The 20,312-nt window shown below is 47.1% G+C and overlaps 1 protein-coding gene across 3 annotated transcripts in view; it reads right to left on the reverse strand.

The window, feature by feature from the left end:
- Positions 1-6,342, reverse strand: part of Irf4 (interferon regulatory factor 4) — an 18,383-nt gene extending 12,041 nt beyond the window's left edge. The window contains exons 1-6 of one of the 3 annotated variants that reach the window (XM_006253899.5): positions 6,198-6,342; positions 4,727-4,973; positions 3,649-3,835; positions 2,696-2,784; positions 1,886-2,027; positions 201-308 (exon numbers count right to left, since the gene is read on the reverse strand). In XM_006253899.5, coding sequence (XP_006253961.1) covers positions 201-308; positions 1,886-2,027; positions 2,696-2,784; positions 3,649-3,835; positions 4,727-4,942 — 742 coding nt within the window. In that variant the 5' untranslated portion in view covers positions 4,943-4,973; positions 6,198-6,342. Of the gene's footprint in view, positions 1-200; positions 309-1,885; positions 2,031-2,695; positions 2,785-3,648; positions 3,836-4,726; positions 4,974-6,197 lie in introns of all 3 variants that reach the window. The other 2 variants (NM_001106108.2, XM_006253900.5) reach the window with 2 other exon arrangements.
- Between the last annotated feature and the right edge of the window lie 13,970 nt (positions 6,343-20,312).

The raw sequence follows: 20,312 nt of genomic DNA on the forward strand, positions 1-20,312 counted from the left end.
ACCATCCAAGTAGTGTTTATAGCAGTTGGTACTGCTGGGAGATTTCTAAGTGTCCTTTATTCAGTGTGATGTCCGCATAGCCTGGACCATGTCTACTCCTGACCCTGGGGACTGCAAGGTCAGAGTCTAAATCCTCACCCAACCTCAGCAGAGGAGGGATGCCACCTCCCTCAGAGCTTTACAGGAAGCGCCACACTCACCTGAGAGCGCCAAGGCTTCAGCAGACCTTATGCTTGGCTCAATGGGGATTCCAGGAGCCTGGGACTCAGGTGGGGCACAAGCATAAAAGGTTCCTGTCACCTGGCAACCTGCATTTGCAAATAAAAATCAGATGGTGTCTAAGTAGAGAGTCCGAGTGCAGGGAGGCTCCAGAGTTGGGAGAAGCCATGGCCAAGCTTCCAACCCAAGCTTGACAGCCTCTAAATACCTGCTAACAGCAGAACGTGTGATTATGAGGCAAAGGCCAAAGACCACATCCAGTGAGAAAAATTTGGGGTGATGAGGAAGGAGCTACAGCCCAACTCTGAATTGAAACATGAAGCGCTCTCCAAAACTCATCCATGGGGAAACCGAGGCCCAGAGGAGAGGGATTTGTACCAGCCCACATAGCAAGTTACCAGCAGGGTCCGAGTTCAAATTTCTATAAGGCTGGTTAAAAAAAAATGAATTAATTATTCAACCCCCATTTACTCTGCTCAATGTTTCTAAGTTAGGGGGAAGGGCTGGACCATGTTGCCTAGCAGCAGAGAAGTTATGTCACACTTAAGATTAGTCTGAGCATGTATGCAATGAGGAGGGTGTTGGTGAAATTGTGACAAGGAGAGTATTTCCAGAATAATATAAAAGGACTCCTGGAGTGGTGGCCGACGTCAAGACTTACATTTAAATAAGGAACCTGAAAGTCCCAAAAGCTTGTCTTATGTCAGCCTGGCGGGGTAAGCCTGTAATCCCAGTACTCAAGAGTTATGGCAGAAGGATCCAAGAGCAAATCTGGGTAATTCAGCAAGACCCTACTTTAAAATACACAGTCAAGAGAGGACCGCGGATGTCGCTAGGTGCACTCTGCTAAATGAGCACTAAGGGACCCAAGTCACACTGAATGTTGTTTGTGAAATGTTCTGTGTCTGGTTAACTGGTGTTTCTTCTGCGCAAGCTTCTCTGGTGTCTGGGGGACCCCTGTGGGTCTTTTGGAGCCGGACACTCATTTGTAGAGACACTTTGTGGATTACTTCCGCTCTGATCCTTAGTACCAAGAACAGCTACAGATGACTCGTTGCTAATCAAGGGACATGAACCAGCCATGATCTCCTTAAGTCCCTGCGGAGGTGGGCTGGGCACAGCTGTCTACGGGAGAGAAGAACGATATAGACTAGGGAGATAGTATGGCTCTCCACGGGTGATAAGGACAACTCAAAAGGGAGACTGACAAAATCTATCCCTCTGTCCTAATCGGACAAAGAAAACACAGTGCTATGGAAACTAAAAGCATGTTTACCAAATGATCAGACAAATGTCAATGAGTTTTATAATCGATTCCTATGGCCATTGAGACCTTGTGTTCATCTGTGCTCTTCTCTATGTATAAAAAACGGGGCACTTTTCAGCTACCTGGAATGATCTCTGGGGTCTTCTAGTTAAGTTCCCACACAGAATTATGCCTATCATGGCTCTGAGGACTTCAACACTTCACAGGACAAGGCAACGCCCCCCCAACCCCCCTCCCGCAGCAGCAGCAGCAGCAGCAGCAGCAGCAGCAGCAGCAGCAGCAGCAGCAGCAGCAGCAGCAGCTTCACGTGCTGTATCTCTGGTATCTCAGTGGAAGGGGAGTTGCCCAGACTCTGAACCCAGGTTGTTCTTCTTTCTGCTGCCCTGGTACAATCCTTACCATTTTCACAAGATGGGCTTTGCCAGTGGTGGCCGCGCGGGCCAAACGTCACAGGACATTGATATGGGATTTCTGGGTGTGACTGGTCAGGGGCATAATCCCTCCAGCTCCTGTCATGGGGTGGCATCATGTAGTTATGAACCTGCTGACAGAGCACAGCGATTGCTGAGAGGATGACATCAACGGGTGTCAGAGTCGCTTCATGTCACCCAAACTCCTCAGGGAACCCCTTTTTTGTCCAGCAGCCAAGTCATTTTGTCCAAAAAGTGACAGGGACTGTCTCTCACGCTAGGTAGGAGACAGCCATAGAGGGGCTATCAGCACAATGGGGGCATTGTGTAGGCAGCTGTGATTTTTGTAAGGTTTTATCATATGGCTAAGCCCGGCACCAAAAATACTGCAGTGAAATCTTCCCCTTTTAAGCCTCCAAAGTGAATAAAACAGTGCTGTAATTCACATCAGGGAAGCCTAAAGAAGTCAGCTGCCCTGTGGTTTCACATGATAAAGCACTACTTCCAAATTCTTTGACTTCCACAAAAGGTCTGCTTCCCAGAAGATTTGACCATCGGTGGAAGCGTGTGTCCACAGGTGGGGCACATCAAAGTCCCCAACTTAACCATGGCGTCAGGGACAGTGACACCACACTGAAACTGAAACATCCTTCTCTGACCAGGTTTTTGTTCAACATTTGTCCTAGCCATAGCAAATAGGAAGTCAGTCCTACAGTTCTCATCTGTGTCTGCCTCTCTGAGTGGAGGCAGTCGAAAGGATACAGCCCAGCCTTCCACAAGACCAAGAGTCACCACTTACCTGGGTTGGCAGAGAGCCATAAGGTGCTGTCATGGGGTAGGGGTGGCCCATGGCCATCTGTGTGTCTTCCAAAGTGAGCTGCTTTGCTCCTGTGTGTTTGGGGGAAAGGAAGAAACAACACAGAGTAAAAGAAGGAACTGACTTAAATCTTATAAAATACCTAAGCACTTAATTCTTAGAATGCATTGCCATATTGACCAATCAGATGCTTTAGGTTTCTTTCGTCTTCTGTTTTTTAAACAATTCCCTCAGAGAGATATTTGTCTGTGTCATTAAACTGATTAAACATGCTCTGACTTGTGAGTCACAGTCAGGAAAGGAAACACCACCCAGGGCCCTGTGACCCACCAAGTGGTTTCTGGTAATGAGATGGTACCCAGCGAAAGCTGTATGACTGGAACCAAAGGCAGACTCCTGGACTAGTTGGCATCTCGGAGGGAGGGAACTCAAGTTTTCATAACTACCCCGGCAGGCCATGTTAAACTAGAAGCTCTAGCAGTTTTATTACAAGGAATGATATGTATGAGACGTGTGGTGTGCTCTCTCCTCTTTAAAAGTGCTTAATTACTAAAGGATATTAGGTAAGTAAAATTTTTAGTGGCTTTTTCAGGTTTTGTTTGGAAATTTGACCCGTATCCTAACTGAACGGAGTAACTAAAAACAATGCTTTGGGATTTGGCTCAGTGGTAGAGCGCTTACCTAGGAAGCGCAAGGTCCTGGGTTTGGTCCCCAGCCCCGGAAAAAAAAAGTGTATACCCACACACCCACGGGGCTTAATGTCTGTGATGTCATCCTACACTAACACCACGGGGTTGTCACTGAGAGAGCAAGGGCAAAGAGACTGCTGGGCTTAACCTAAGGCAGAGGTAGAAAGTGACCTTCTCTAGGAAGTACGGGCTCTATGAGTGTCATAATGTGTCTATTCTGTGACCTGTGCTGGGAAAATCCCTTACCTTTTTTGGCTCCCTCTGGAACAATCCTGTAGACCTTGTATGGGTCGGAGATATCCAGCTGACTCCTCTCTACCAGTTCCTCAAAGTCATTGCTCTTGTTCAGAGCGCATCGTAATCTTGTCTTCCAAGTAGGAGGATCTGGCTTGTCAATCCCTTCTCGGAACTTGCCTTTAAATAGTGCCCAAGCCTATGAGGGAAGAGAAGGAAAAGTCAAGCTCAGATCTTCAAAAGAATTCTACGGATTGTATTTCAGAAAGGAAGGTTGGTGTTTCAAATTTGCTGTTGCCCGAAATGTAGAACATGAGGATTGTGGGGCCCTCTAAGGGAAGACCTCATCAAGGACCTTATGGTGAGATAGGGAGACCCCATATGGGCTGTACACACCTAGTGCCTGAATATAGTGTGGGCAAGACAGAGCTGTGGAAGGGGCAGGCCCCAGAGAGGACATCTATAAAATCACAGAGGTACTTTGAACAAATTCCCGCAGGAAGTCCCCTTCCTCCGCCCTGCTGGCAGGTGGAGGCTGGGGGCTTCACAGTTCAGTGAGCCAGCTCTCTGGGGACATCAGTCCTAAGGGACTCACATGGGGTGGGGGAAGGGGGTCCCAGAGAAAGACTTTGAAGAGTCAAAGCCACTCAAAAAAAGGAAAACAGAGATCTCAGCTTCTAGAACCAGACAGCAGAGGAGCCTAATCAAAGAAACAAAACCCAGAGAGAGGAACTCAGAAAAGTAGCAAAACAGAGACAGGGAAGCAGAGAGGTCCTAGCAGTCGATGGTGGCAGTGGCAAGAAACAGAGAATGGGCTATGTGACCCCTCCGTCCCCCAGGACGCTCCTGGAGCTGGAAGTTCTTTCCTCTACACAGACTTAGTTTTGGGACCTGATTTCGTGGCTATGTAATCCCCGGAGAGCTTGCAAGCTCTTTCTCTTCTCCTGGGACTTCTGCTAAGCAAGACCCAATCGCTCAGGCCTCCTTGCGGGAGCCCACCTGACATAGTCCCTTCCCCTGGAGCCACATCACATCCAGAACCGTCAGACTTTCCCGCTTCCCCGCCCAGGGATCCCTGAATGCCGCTGACCTTGAAGAGGGCTGCGTCCTCCTCCCGGTTGTAGTCCTGTTTGCCCGCGTGTTTCCACGGGATGCGGAAGACGCTCTTCTCCTCGTTCTCCCACACCAGCCCGGGGTACTTGCCGCTGTCGATCTGGTCGATCAGCCACTGTCTGAGTTTCCCGTTGCCGCAGCTCACCGCGCTCATGCCGAACTCTGAGCCCCGGCTGCCCGTCTCCAAGTTCATGACGCGTGCTGACCTCCTCCGCGCTCGTGCGCTGCGGGGAGACAAACTTTCCCTGCAGCCACCGTCGCATCGTTCTTGGGGGAGCCCTGTCCCCAAACTCTTGCAGTGCCCACGAGGCCCCGGAGTCTCTGAGGCTGCCAGGTGCTCGCGTGCAGTGCCAGTGTCTCCGGAGTCCCCCAACAGAAGGTACTTTGACGAGGGTGTGGGGAGCATCCTTTGGCGCGCACCATCCTCAAGGTCCTTCCTCTCACCCCATCTTCCACTCACTGTCTACTATCTCAACGCACTCCATTGGACGCTCCTAGATACACAACTTCTCTGCAGACCCCGAGTCTTGCGCTACGCTGGGGCGCCCCTTTGCTTTCTTGCCCCTCTCTGCCAACTCCAAGCAGCTTTGGTCCCACTTTTTCCTTACTCTGCTTATACTCCCTCCCCTTCCTGGGTTCAGGTTGCCCTGACGGCCCCAGACAAGAAGGACCTGGCACGTGGACTAGCCCTTATCTAGGTCCTGTGTCCCTACCACGTAGGTGTGCAGTACCTAGCTCTCTCCCTTGACTTTCTTCGATGAACCCCTCACTTTGTCCCCGGAATAATGCCAGGCCTACACAACCAGAGACCCTTCCATGGGTCCTGGAAGCAACAAGTGGGAGTCATATTATTGGACGAGCCTTGCAGCCAAGAAACAGGAGATTCCAACCTGCAAAGAGGGCCAGCGGGAGCCCAGGCAGGAGTGAAGGCGAGGCTGGGAATAAGGGGTATTGTGGACAGCAACACCAGCTCCCTTGCGCGAGAAGTGAAGAAGGGCGTTGGGGAAGGGGTTCTGAGCTCCCCAAGTTTGAAGCGCTCAGCTCTCCTTGGCCATCCGGCCTAGGAATCACGCGCTGGAGCCCTAGATGAGTTTGGGTCCTTTATGAACCAGGGCTGGGAAAGGAGCTTTCGACTGGAGCAGAGCCAGAGGCTGTCCCCCTGCCGACAAGCTGCGGCCAGTATGATCCTTTGATGACACCACAGTCCCAATAGCTCGTCCCGCCCAGCCCGTGGGGGATGTTCTGGAACGCCCGCCCAAGCAGCTTCATACAGAACCCGCAGTGCATACGTCCTGGGGCAGCGTAGAAGAGTGTAGCCTGAGTCCGCTATCTCTGCACGCTACCTCGGGGGGGGGGGGGGGAGGGCTCCGGTTCAGAGATGGAAGCCGGGCTTCCTCTACCACTAGCCTCACGCTCCTCCTTCTGCCCAACTCCAGGCTTTAACTCACCTGCACTCTGAGCTGAGGGCAGCAAAGGGTCCCAAGTTCAAGTGGTGAAACTAGGAAAGCGAGGTGAGAAAGAGGAACTTTATAGAGCTGGAGGCGGGGCGCGGTGATGGACGGGGCGGGGCGCAGCGGCCCCGCCTGAGAGGGCGTGGCTCGCCTAGGCCCAGGACCGCCCTCCACCCCTGCTGTGTGCCTAAGTGTTCGGCAGGAACAGGAGCCTCGGACTAGAGCCTACCGGGTCAAGGGCTATCCCCTTGCCGACAAGCCCTGGCTTTCTCCATCCCCTCCTGTGGAGGGGGCTTGGGACTCTGACGCACTCAGAAATCCTCAGCTGGATGGGACAGTCCGTATGGCCCGTTCCTGTGAAGATGGAGGCTTGCAAAGGGGATACTGGAATCTGCACTGAGGATAGCCGATAACTTGTAACGGTTGGGAAGTGATGGTGCGTCTGGAGCCCAGGGGACTTGGTTCTCACAGCATGTGACAAAAGAGATAGACTGAGAGAGGTGGAGAGCATCCTCGGTCCTTTCTCTCTGAGCCTTTAGAGACTATCATGCTCACTAAAACGAAAAACAGAAAGGCAAGTTTATAAACCGTGGCCCAGATAAACTGTGCTTGAAACGCTTGCTTATGCAGGTTGAGTGAATGAAACCAACGAATCCGAGATGACTCAGACAACGCACAGCACCCAAAGTTTCAATTATGGCAACATAAAAGAGATGGGGGATCCCTAAGTATTCAGGTAGTTACCGGATGTCAATTCACCTTAAAATGATAATTTTAACCTCAGCCTCGTGGGAGGCAGTTACCGGTGGGGGTACTAATGCCCCAAATAGAAATAACAGCTAGGTTGACTGAAGGTTTTACTTCATTCTCACGTTTTCTTCGGCCTTCATATTTGACTCCATGAGCTTTCACCACTGACTTTCTCCAGCTCGGCTTGGATGTCTGGAGCATGTATGTTCACTTGGTGTTTTTGGCAGACCACCAGTTTCTGTATGATTTTAGATTGCTGCCACCACAGGTCAACTTGGAGCGTTTGTAAAGCTTTTTCACTTAACTTATTTCTCAGTTTTTCTTTTAATGTGCAATCTTGGGTTCTGGAGTTTAGGAGAAGCATCCGATTTCAGGCACAGGAAAACTGGTGTGGAGATGCCCACCCGCATGCGTTTTCCTAACACCAACAGGCTTTCTCAGAAATTAACAGGATGCTATGTCTTGTTATTTTACCTCAATAAGTTTTCCATTGTCAGAGCCCTAGTAGTAAACAACAGAGTTTCGTTCAAAGAAAATTTTGGTCACACCCATTTTCCCCTCTTCTTCCTTTGGGGCTTCAATTCATTCAAAAATATTCTTTGAACACCTTCTATCTGTCGGGAACCGTCCTGGCCACCAGAGACACATCTCAGAGCAAAGCAAAGATTGTTGCTTCAGATAGCACAGCATTGCTGCTGAGGGACTACTTTTCTTCATGGGTTTTTTTTTTTCTTTTTTCTTTTTCTTTTGCACTTTGATGCACGTGTCCTCTGCCTTGGCTTAGATGGTCTCAACACTTTCCTCAACTATCCACATCCTCTGTTTTCAGAAGTTTAGACAACAGCCATTACAAGACACCTTTTGAGACTTTACAGGGCTCTCTTGTTTAAAAGATAGGATCACTAATCTTCAATGCCATCTTCTGGTTTGCTCTGCTGCTGTGTGGATCCCCAGAGATGATATTTTAATGATGGGGATGAGGTGAATGCAGGCAATAAGCCACCCGCACCATCAAAACTTCCTATTTTATTAGCATCCTTTAGCTGCACAGCAGTGGTGGATGTCATGACATTACCTTTACCTCCTCTGTTGTCATCCCTTACTACTCATCCTCCACCTCTCCCTCCCCCCCCATATCTTCAACCAATCTGCCTTTTACTTTCTTACCCTGGCCCCCACCATGGGAAAGCATGTGAGGCACGTGTGTGAGAGACTGCCTTATTTCACGCTATGTACTGCGTTCCAGTGTCAACCGCTCCTTGCAAACACCATGCCCTCATTTCTCTTTCCGGTTGAATGAGATGTCCTCATGAATCACTGATGTTCTCACTGAACACTGAAGTGTTCACGTTGTCACTGGGGGAGAGGAAGGTGTGGCCAGGTGGGCACTGCCAGCGGATCACTAAGAACTTCTTAAATCACAGTCAGAGTGGAGAGGAAGAAAACAATTTAGGGGGTAGGAGATTTCCCATCCTCTTGCCCACTGACACTTAAGAAAAGTGATGTATTTCGCAGTGAAATGGTGGACTGTTGCTGGAAAGTGCCACAGGAAGTTAGTTAATTGAACATTCCTCCCAAAGGCAGAGCTTCCTACTTCACATACGGTTTACTGGGCTAAAGAGCCACTGAGGAGGGATCCAGTTCTGAATGGGGCAAACTTTTCATTCATATCTCCCATAACAAGACTGCAAGAAAAGCTAAATATACCTGAACTCAGTATTTTAAGAATTGACCTTTGAAAGCTACACATTCACAAGTAAGAAAGCATATTTTATAGAACCAGTCAGTGTCAGACACCTAAAAAGACATTATTTAGCCCAGGGTATACCTTGGCAGTAGGGTATTTGTTTAGTGAGTGGAAGGCACTGGGTTCAATTCCCAGCAACCGGAAACAGAGCAGTCTCCCCTCCAAGAGACGAAGACCTTGTTTTGGATAAAGTGTATTTTCCCATGAACTCACTCATTAAAATGAGAACTACAGTGAGAAAAAAAAAACAGTAAAATTCTCTTAGGGAAAAATTATTTTAAAAACAGTAAAAAATAAAACAGGAAAGAAAAAAAACCTCTATTGTTTTAATGCATTGCCTCTGGTTTAAAAACAACCAAACCTCTGATGCTCTGACACTCTGATTCTGGGTGCATGGAATGCTGCCCACCATGAGTCCTGACGACCACTTCATGGTAAGTGGCAGGAGGAGGTGTCTGGAGTTCACAGGTGTGAAGGCGTGGGTGGCGTTTAACTTACCCATGTTCAAGAGTGACAGTGACCTTGTTTTCTGCAGTGTCATAACAAGGAAATTGTGTACATCACAAGCATTCTCCCACCTGGAACCATGACTGTGTATGCCTGTATTGGTACTTGGGGACCATCACAGACATAATGGCATGTATTCTTCAACCATACCTGCATGGTGCTCAGTCCAATTGTGCACATAAGAAGAAAGATCCAGAGGGGCCACTAGTCATCTCTGTGACTGGTCCAAGAACTAAGCTTTTGTGAACCAGTCTTTCCCATGCATACATCTGTTTGCTGCCCTTTGGGTTAAAGTCAGGGGGATGAGGAGATGGTGCAGTCAGTAAGCATACTTGGCTTACTCTGCAAGGATAAAGACACAAGTTTAAATCCTTAGCAACCATACGAAAAAGCTGGGCAATGCTTAACATATATAACCTTAGTATTGAGAGGCTGACATATGCGGTTGCCAAGAGCTGAGCCAAACATTATTAGTAAAGTGATGTAATCTTGGGCTATAACACAAATACTTTAATTGCAAAAGTGCAAAGCGTTTTGTCACTTCAAACAGCTCTAGTATCAAACATCCCTAGAGCATAAGCCATCGGTGAGAAGGAGAAGCGGTTGGGAACACAGTTAATACCAGGAGTTGGTGCGTGTGGTAGAAAACAAACACAGTCAGGTTTATAGAAAATGAGAGTTGTCATTTTAACCAATTATGTAATAAGGAGTCACAAAGTCTGTGACTCTGGAGCAACATTGTCCCTTTCTTCTTTCGTCATGTTTATAAGCAACCAACTGTTGCCTTTTTGTCTCCTTTTATCACATGCATTCTAAGAAGTTTCCTTGTAATGCTCCTTTCTCTGACTTGTTATGCTTGCTACGTAAATAATGACGTGGCTGTAAGCGAGGACCCACTTGACACTGCCAACTCCTGTTCCCAAGCCAACAAAAATGCAAATCCTCTGCAATCCCTGGAGACAATGTTCCGAAAACTGAAGTAAGAGGTGAAAGGCAAACAGCATTGTCTCATTTCACTCATTGGTAACGTTGGTCGCTTGACTCCAGAATATTCTAAACTTTCAGCAGAACACAGTAAAACAGTGCCCCAGCATGTGTCGCTCAGGACTGATGTTGGGGCACTTGTGGAGGTAGAGCTTTTCTTGCAGGGAAAGTTGCATTGTGTATGGCCAACCTGAGACTCGGGGTGGGTTCTTTCTTGTTCATACAGGCTATTCAGGACCAGTTAGTCTGAAACATGCTTGATCACAGGCAAAGAGAAAGGATTCAGAAAGAAACATACTGTGCAGCCAATATTCATTATTTGTAGTGCCATGACACTCACTGCCTTAGGAGATGAGAGCCGCAGCAAAGAAGGAATTATCTGGCTGTGGTTGGGCAGACAGAGAGGAATGGCCAGGAGTCCTGGGAGGATTCTACAGAGAGAGAGATGAGTTCTCAGACAGAGCAGGCAGACGGGATGATAAGGAAGAGGCCCTGAGGCCTGATGGTGGTGGATAGGCAGCTCCAGGTGCAGAAATTAGGAAATGGTACCACGGAGAATCCACTTCCCAGATTCTCACAGAGGAAGTGTGACTCTGAGTTGGAGGATCACGTGATAGGTTGAGTGTCTTATATCCAAAAGGTTTGGGCTCTCACTCCCCTGAAACCAATCTGGCTATCATAAAATAGTATCCTCCGAAGCCTGCGCCTTGCTCTGCTTTGATCCATCCCTGCTACGCCTTCCAGGAGCAGTGCCCCTAGGCATCCTGTCTACCTCTTTGCCTAGAGGAGGTTTGCCAGTTGCTGCACATAAAAATATGTAATGCATTATTAAATTAGGAATTTCTGATAAAATGTGTGTAATTGTTTAGTGTAAGTATGCTCGAAGCAATATTTGAAATGATTTTGTCTGAGGTGCAAACATATATCAGATGCTGTAATGTGAATGACCCCCTCCCCTCACAGTCATGGGTTAGCAATTTAATTCCTCAGTGAAAATGTATTTGGTAGGGGTGGGGCCTTTGGGGTCTTAGTTAGTAAAGAGGCATTATCAGAAAGAGAAGCCTTAGCTGGCTGCTTTTATCACCACATGGTGTCCTATGCCAGGCTGTAATCCAGCAAAACAGCCTTTCCAGTGGTTATAAGCATCATGCTGCCAGCCCTTCCAGACTATATATATATATTATACATATGTATGTATGGACATTCAAATCACAGTACCAGATATGCATATAGATCTCAGACAAGAAGCTTCATTGAACATACTTAAATATTTGTATTCTCTCCCTTTCCCTCTCCTCACCTGTCTCAGGTATTTTAAGAAAGCCAAGAGAAGTGGGCTATCACTTCTCTTTTTTGCCTCTCTTTTTGCTCAACCAAGGACAATGCAAAGCAAACATTTAGCTATGATGAGCATGAATTACTAGTCATCAAGTCCTTGTTCAAAAGATTCTGTACTTCCCTTCAGAGTTGCCCATCAACATGGACCAACAAGGACTAAGGATCTCCAAGTGGGTCCCCATGGCCCTCTGCATTGTATGAACAATAGCTGCATGTCTTCAGAATTCAAGAAATAATTTTACTGGATGTGTATCATTTTCCTGCCTTGTAATTTTTTTATAAAAAAGACGAAGTCAAACTAAGGTAACTTGGAGACCATCTATACTGTGATTCCTTTTGGTAGCAGCCCCTACGATGCACAGCACAGCCCTAAACAGGCCATCTAGTCACCTGACCCTGGCTGTTGTTCTCTGGCCAGCCATTAGGATGGGGTGGGAGACACATAGGTAATCAGATAATAGGAGCACGGCTGACTTGTGGAAGGCAAGTCGTACTACTTCTCATATTAGGAAGAGCCCTTGTTCCCAAGGCCACCTGGGCAGTTCCTCCTGCTTGCTTCCTCTCCCTTTCCTGTCTCCCTCCCCTTCACCCCCACTTCTCCTTTCAACATCTTGACAGTTTGTTAATACAGATTATCCTACAACAAGGGACGAAAAGAGAAACTTTCACAGGCATTAAAACTTTCATTGCTTATATCTAATGACTATGAGTACACAGAAACAGGTTTCTTGAACTTCTTTGGTTCTGCTGAGGCAAGGAGAGAGAGAGAGAGAGAGAGAGAGAGAGAGAGAGAGAGAGAGAGAGAGAGAGAGAGAGAGAGAGAAAGGATGTGGTTTCTGATCCAAAGCAGTCTTAGCTCTCATGTCATTCAAATAAACACAAGTTCTTCCCCACATTAGGGGATCAACTTTTTTCAATTTAAACTTACTTTTTTTAGGTGACTAAAAAAAAAAAAAAGAAAAAGAAACACACATGAAAATTGTGTGTACTACTGGGGTGCTGTGCAATGTTTTGATACGTGTGTGTCCCATGTGTTTTTATCCATGATGCAGGAAGCCAGTGAGTGGCAGCAAATGACACAGGACTTGGGTGAGATCATTGTACGTCCCTGAGATTTTGGCAGATAAATTCTCCACAGTAGACACAGGCATGAGGCTAGTCAGAGAACAAAGAAACTACAATATGAGAAGCCATCTATAAGCAGAACTCTGTCAGAAGTACTAGGCTCCTCCAGGCTGGGCAGGGTGGAGGAAAGTCCCAGGTTAGCTCAGCCCTCAGCCCTAATCCTAGGTTAGGCAGCCAATGAGCCTCATATATGCTACTCCAAAGAGAAGTTGTGCTGTCCCAGGCTACAGTTTCCACAGTCACTTATGACCAGGTGGGGAAGTAAGGTGGGATGGTGGTCCTATTTCAGAGAAGAATGTGGTGACATCAGGGCGGTCACCTGGACTTGCAATGAAACCAGTTGGAATTGAGGACAGCCTCATGGCACACTTAGAGGATGTCCTCTGTTTCTAGGCTTTGGCCAGCTTATGTAACCTCTCTGGGGTCACCCTCCTGGATGGATCCCCTTGTCTACTTCCATTTGCTCCTCTCCTCAGACTCATCCTAGTCTTTGGAAGGCCTGGCCAAGTAGACACAGCCTGGCTTATTGAGAAGTATTATGTCCCCTTGGTTTTACACCTCACGGTTCACAATGGCCTTTTCCCTATGTGCAACCCAGCTTGACCTGCTTCTTTCACAGAGAAACTAGCATGTGAGATTTGAGCATCCTGTGTCTCCCTTTCCACTGCTTCCTTCTCAGAGGAGGTTTCAGGCTCTGTTTGTAGCTTGCTTCCATGGTCCAAGAGTGAATAAAAGAATTATGGAGTTCACCAAGGGATGCTTGTTTTGTGTTGTTTCATATCAAGTAGGGGCCATAAGGAGTATTAATGGTGGAGACTTGTTAAGAAATGTGAGATAGCGTCCTCCTCGCTTCTGAACGTGTGAGCCATTTCATGCTCCTTTCCTCCCTCCACACCTTCCGGGTCTCCTTGCATTGTCTCTCTCATATGCCCTTGGAAGCACCTTCTTCTAAGGGTCTCTTTGCCCAGCCTGTTTGAAGTCTTCAGTGTCTGAAGGAAACCTGGTTCCTTATCAGCTCAGACTCACGGGGCTATGAAAAGCTCCACCTGGAAATCACCTTCTGATCAAAGCATTGTGCTTTTCCCTTGACTCTTTGCAAAGTCATGATCCAAAGGCAGTTTCTTCTGAATAAGTACACAGGCTTGACTACTTGTGATTACAGAATATATTGTTCTTATTTGATATTGTCCACTAAGTGTAAGAGAAACCAGTCCACACAGAAGGGAAGCCCCCGAGGGCCACCTGTGAGTATGCCTAGCAGGCCTCTTCACCAGATACACTCTGCTAGACCCAGAAGAGTCATGGTGTACTAATAGTGTGTTCAGCTGCAAAAAATGGTCTCTTCTGGGTTACAGGTGGGCGTGCTTAGAGGGAATGAGCTATACAGAACATTGGAAGCTTAATGTGTTGACTTTTTAATACTTTTAAGATTTTATAGCACCTCCTCCTTTATTGAGCAGAACTCAGGTACCCTGGGGGGTGGGGGAATTTGACATCAGATGAAACTTAAAAATGACAAGGAGAACCACACACTGTCTTTTTCATCTGCCCAGCATGCCACAATGTAATCTGAGAAAGAACATGACTTTCCAGGTTACGTGGACTCACTGCAGTAGCAAGCCTTTAAAGACGAGTAAGCCGGTGCCCCCTACTCTTGTGACTGAAGATCCAGCTCACCCTTCATACACTCTTTCCTCCTCCTTTGTGCCATGAGGTGTCCTTCCCAAGGGCCAGTGAACACCTCTCTGCTACTCCACACCCTGCTCTGGGTGCCGGGCTGTGGGTGGTGCTCAGCAGTGCTCCCTAGGTCCTATCACATTCAGCCTTGGTCAGGCAAGGCTTGCAAATACGCAGTCCTAGAATTGGTGGCACTGTTACCGTGACTCTACATCCCCACATCTTTGAGTTCTACCTCCCCTTGCTATGGCACCCTGAGACCCAAAGCCCAAGCTACAATGGCCAACTGCATGGACCACTGTGACGTTCTCCAAAGTTCTGTGATTTATCTCAGCTTTTGAGCTCCTGTGAGGCATGGCCAAGACCCAGGGTTGCCCAAAAGAGTATGCTGACAGTGACTCAGCTTCGTACTGGGTATATATCACTCAACCCCCAAAGGGATCATTCTCTGGGAAAGTACCAAGTACAGGAGGAGTGGATATGATTGAGAGAACCATAGGCAACCTCAGCAGGAAGACTTCTGTTCTGAATCTCAGAGTTACAGGATTTCCATATAAGACATGAAGGAAAAGAACATTCTAGGTTGTGATTAGCATGGTTGAAATTCTTAAGAGTGTGACAGGGGATGCTAGTAGAAGAGTAAATAACCAGAGGTAGGGGTGGAGACCTAGGAACTTGGAAGAGAAGACCACAGAGAAATCTCAAACTGTTAAGGTAACTGTTTTGGACAGAGCATTAGTTCTCCTGCATCACAGGGGCTAGCTCAGACACTGGGATTCAGGCAGTAGAGCTTGGACCTGCATTTCTGTCAGATATCAGGAGGACAGGAGTGTGGGGACAGATTGTTCACAACTCAGAGAACAGGCAAGGCATGCATGTTAAAAGTTTGCCCTTGTAAGTCATATAGTTCGACTGGAATTTTAGGAAGGCAAGTTTGCAAAACCAGCCTGGATAGAAGTGCAAACTGTGGAGATAGGACCTGCTGAAGGAGGATGAGGCTGTGATTCAGAGGGCAAAAGCAAGGGAGGTGTGGCCTCAAGGATGGTAAGCATTGGGGACTGTGGTGTCCTCACCAGAGAAATCAAACAATGACAAAGGTGATATTTAGGATGGAAGCTGGAAATGGAAAAGTTAGTACTGATGGTCAACTAAACAAAATGGAGTCAGCATTGCCATGGAAACAATCCATGTCAAGTTTCTAGATTGCATCAATTGAGATCTAAAAACCCACGTTGACTGGCATCATTCCATGGATTAGAGAGAGAGAGAGAGAGAGAGAGAGAGAGAGAGAGAGAGAGAGAGAGAGAGGAGAGAAAGCCGTCCCAGCCTTAACCACTATATTTGTTTTGCTCCCTTGCCACTGATACAATGTGACCAGCGCCTCATGCTTTTGCCACCATGACTTGGCACAATACCCTGAGACTGCAAGCTTGCGCACTCACACCTAAGACTCATTTGCACACTCAGAGGGAACATGGGGTGCTGAAGAATCTTGAACAGTGGATATTGTGCTGAGTAGCCGGCTTCTCTATTTTCCTGCCTCTGACTAACGGTTAGGTTGGGGCCAGGGGGAGGTCGGGAGGAACCAGGTTCCTTATGACCATGGGCACTGATCACTTCCTTCCCGGCTGCAGGTCTATTCGGCGTGGATTTGGAGTCACTCTGAGTGGGAACAGTCATGATCACTTCCTTTTGAAGCCTGTAGTAGGTTCCTGAGCATAGGAAGGGAATGCTGTCCTGTCTGGAAGGCATAAGGGCAGCTGTCTGAAGAAAGGGAAACGGACCCTTAGTGGACGGGCATGGTGCGGGACACAGTCTAGGGGAACTTTCTTGGAAGGGAGTGACTTGAACATTCTTGCCCTGAGATGGCTTTGAGATACTGAGTTCCGGCAACAGAACCCGGAGTTGGGGCGCAGCTTGGGGCCTGCTTCCATCCGTTGCTCAGAGAGGTCTTTCAATGCCATGAAAGAGTCTTTGCCACTCTGGATTTTGGGTCAGCCTTGGGCATCAACCTGTACAAGGACCAATCTGATGTCTGGTCTGAGACTGAGACTATCTTCATTGAACCTCCTCAGTAATTTCTCATTCAACTGAGCATCTCTATTAGAGAGTACAGCGAGGTCAAGATAGACTGGCCAAGGTCTTCAGAATCAGCTGTGAGGGCACATGCCTCATCGAGAGAGGCCCCGTATGAACAATAAAGGATAACACATCCACGTTGCGGTCAAAATTTAAAAAATGGCGGAACATTTCCCTCGCGAACCCTGGCGGTCGCGCTCTCGCTTGTTCTGGCTCCTGCGGGCCATTGGAACTAGCGCTAATTTATTTCAGTGGCTCCACGCTGCCCCCAAAGCACTCTCTGACCCAGACAGGTAACTGCTATGCCAGGTTCCTACAGAGACCGTCTATCTCGAAGCTCTCTTACTGTAGACCCTGTTCCCATTTCTAGCATCCACTCCCTGGTCCCAGCAGCAGCTACCCTTGCATAACTCTCTGCTGCTGCTCTGTTTACATTCCCAACATCCACCTTCTAATAATTATGGTATAAATTCTCAACAACCTGTTAAAATCAAGACTCAACAAACTGTAATCCAACAATCAGGGCCTTGCGTTTGCTAGGCAAGTGCTCTACCGCTGAGCTAAATCCCCAACCCCTATATGTTAAATTCTTAATCCACAATACATCCACACAATAAACTTACGACCAATTGATAAGGATATAAACTGCCCACCTAGATAAGATAAATTTGCCTACAGAAATCCATCCCAACTACCTTGGCAATTCAAGACCACCCGGATCTGGGTCATCTTTCTCCGTCTCCATTTTGATTCTCCTTCCTTCTCCTTCTATCCTGCCTTACAAAACCTTTGTCCCTGCCTTATTTTTTTACTGTCCAATCATGGCCTTGACCTAAGTGGTGCCAGCCCTCACCTGCATAAAGATATCAACCTACATATCCAGCCTCATTAGCAATCACTTCCTTGGAATGCTGCCTGCTCTCTGCCTTCCCTCAGGCCTTTACCCTAGGGCCACCTTCTAGGGAACTCACAGTGATTTATCCACAGAGCTCTGGTTGCTGGTCATATTAGGCCTTAGTCACTCCAAGTTTGCTCCACAGTCTGCCTCCTCTGACCACCACACAGTGGGTCTATGATTGTCCTGCTCTCTGATGTCATCTCCACTAGAACGCATCCCTCACCCAGGTGCGCAGAGGATATTTTCTGATTAAGTGAACAAAAGACTGACCATTGAAGAGACAGCAAATGCGCACGCATGAGAATGAGTGCTGGTGACAACCATGTGGCTAGAATCAGCATATTTCCTCTAGTGTCTTCAGAGATACTCAGCACCAACGGAGGGGACACTAAGAAATACTTTAAATATTGAATCGTGGGGGACAATTAAATATGCATTGGTACAGCTGCAGAGTTGGAAACTGATATTTATGAAAATTATCATCAATTTTGGGGAAAAGCTTGTGATTCAGGGCCAAGGGGAGATAGCAGATGCAAAGTGCATGCATGATGTGATCTGAACTCTGAGAAAAAGATATGGCAGTTAGGGGAATCCCCAGTGTGTTACCAACATAGTGGGGGACCACACAGTATATAATTGTTTTCTCTACCTCCTGCCCCCAAGTTTAACGTTCTTTGGGGATAAACATACAATAATCTTAAACCCATAAAGATATTTCTTAAGATCAGAAAATTAGTTCCCAGCACACTTAACTAATCATGTTGACTTACGGCAAATTATAGGCCACATCTCTCTCTGCTTTAACGGCACCTTCTTCTATGGAGGTCCCGCTTCTTTCTTTTGGAGAATTGATTCCTGAAACATGACATTGATTCCAGAATGCCATTTTCTGGATTACTTGAAATCTGGTGTTGTTGAAGCTTGGCGGAACCCACTGTCCTACCCCGTGCTAGATGTTAGGGGAAATACAGACAAGGTGGGGCACGGTTCCTGTCCAAAGCACACTGTCAGATGAGTAGCTCTGCATCTCTGGTCTTTACCTTGAAGGAACTGCATTTACCAAAACCACCAGTGACATTCTCCTGGCAAAATTCCAGCGGCCTCATCTCTTTCCAAAACCTCTGGGTCTCTCGGCACTTCTGCAGAGGTGGCCGGTCCCCTCGTGACATCTCTTCACTGTGGTCACCTCAGTCAGTGCTCACGTCACGATCCACCAAGCACTGAGCAGCCCTCCTGCCTACTCAGACCCCTGTGCCTCACCACACCATGCAGTTGGCCCCAGTGGGGTGAGTCAGGACCTGAAGGGTTTCCCTCTCCACCACCCTGTCTCCACCAGTGTCCGTTGGCCTATGCTGCACCCCATTGCCCCGCAGAACCTCTCTGCTGCCCTTCACCTGCAGCCCTTCCGCCTCCTGAAGAGTAGATTCAATGTTCTCTACAGGACCGGCCTCTCGACACCCAGCTCTGGCCCTACCATAGCTTCCTTTGTCTGGATGCCGCTGCCTGACCCACTCACCTCTAAGGGCCACCTGAAGTTACTGTTTATGGGATGTGTAGTATCTATGGGAACTTTGAAAAATATTTGCTAGCCAAACTGAACTTTGTTTTTTAAATTTGTTGTACAAAATAATAGCTTCTGTTAATGACTTCTATGCATATTAGTTACCTTGCCAGTCCCTTCTTCCCTCCCGAGGATTCCCCTCAAATACTCCTTCTGCCTTCACATGATCATGTGCGTTTGCTTGTGTGTGTGCATTCTGCATGTGATTTAAAAAGACACGATTTTTTTTTTACTTTTTCCTTCTCCCCATCACTCTATCCTGTTCGCTCCCTTTAGTATCTTTCTTCTTCTCACAGTGTCCCTCTGCTTCCAACCGTATAGATATTAATATTACCTAAATATTAATATTACCTGGATGAGACACAACAGAAAATTATATTTGTTTTTCTGAGTCTGGTTTAGTTCCTTTTTTAACATGATACGCTACAGCTCCACTCGTTAACAAAATTTTATTCTCCTTTCTGGTTGAATAAAAGGTAATTACACATACACACACATATTTTATACGTATATGTATATATGTTCATGCCACATTTTTCGTGTCTGCTTATTTGTTCGTGAATGTTGAAGCTGTTCCATGGAGGCTACTGTGAATAGTACCGTAGTCAATATGGAAGTGCTGCCCTTCAGGTATGCTTCTAGGGCTGTGTTAAGGCAGATCACGTATGTGGTGGTTCTATTTTAAGAACCTTAAGAATTTTTCTTTTAATAAACTTCTGTACTCATTTTCCATAGTGACTGGACCTTTGTATTTCCACTGGCCATGTAAAAGGTCTCCCTTTCCTTATAGCCTCACCAGCATTTGTTATTATAATTTTCTCAATAATAATAATCATTCTGGCTGGGACAAGACTCTTCACGTAGTTTTAATTTGTATAAAATATTTTTTGTAGTATGGAATTGAAAATGAGCAAAACATGCTATTTATCTTGCTCTGATCTTCCTTCCTTCCTCCCCCCTTCTCTTCTTCTCTTCCTTGCTTTCCCTTCCCTCTCCATTCCTCCTTCTCTTCCTTTCAATTTGAACTGACAAATAAAAACGGTACATATTTATCGATTTCTGTGACAAAACTGTGATCTAATTAAGTTAAAAGGAGGACAATCTTGCCTTGGATTATGGGTTAACCCATGGCTCCTGAAGCCATTCCTTTGATTCTGAGACGACAAAGCATGTCGTGTCAGAGGTCTGCAGAGAGAAGGCTGCCCCATCATGGCAGCTGGGAAGCAAGAGAGACAGAGTTCTGGGCCAATAGCCCCTTCATGTGGTAACTACACCTGGCCCAACTTCCCTCCACTAGACCCCACCTCCTAAGGTCCTGCTGCTGTTCAGTAGCTGGTGACCAAGCCTTTACACACGGGCTTTGGGGACATTCCAAACCACAGCATTTACGTGCACAACAGTATACACTGGTGTCTGTATGTACTGAGTTTAAAGGAGACTGAGAGG

This window comes from Rattus norvegicus, chromosome 17 (assembly GCF_036323735.1).
Source record: "Rattus norvegicus strain BN/NHsdMcwi chromosome 17, GRCr8, whole genome shotgun sequence".
NCBI lineage: Eukaryota > Metazoa > Chordata > Mammalia > Rodentia > Muridae > Rattus > Rattus norvegicus.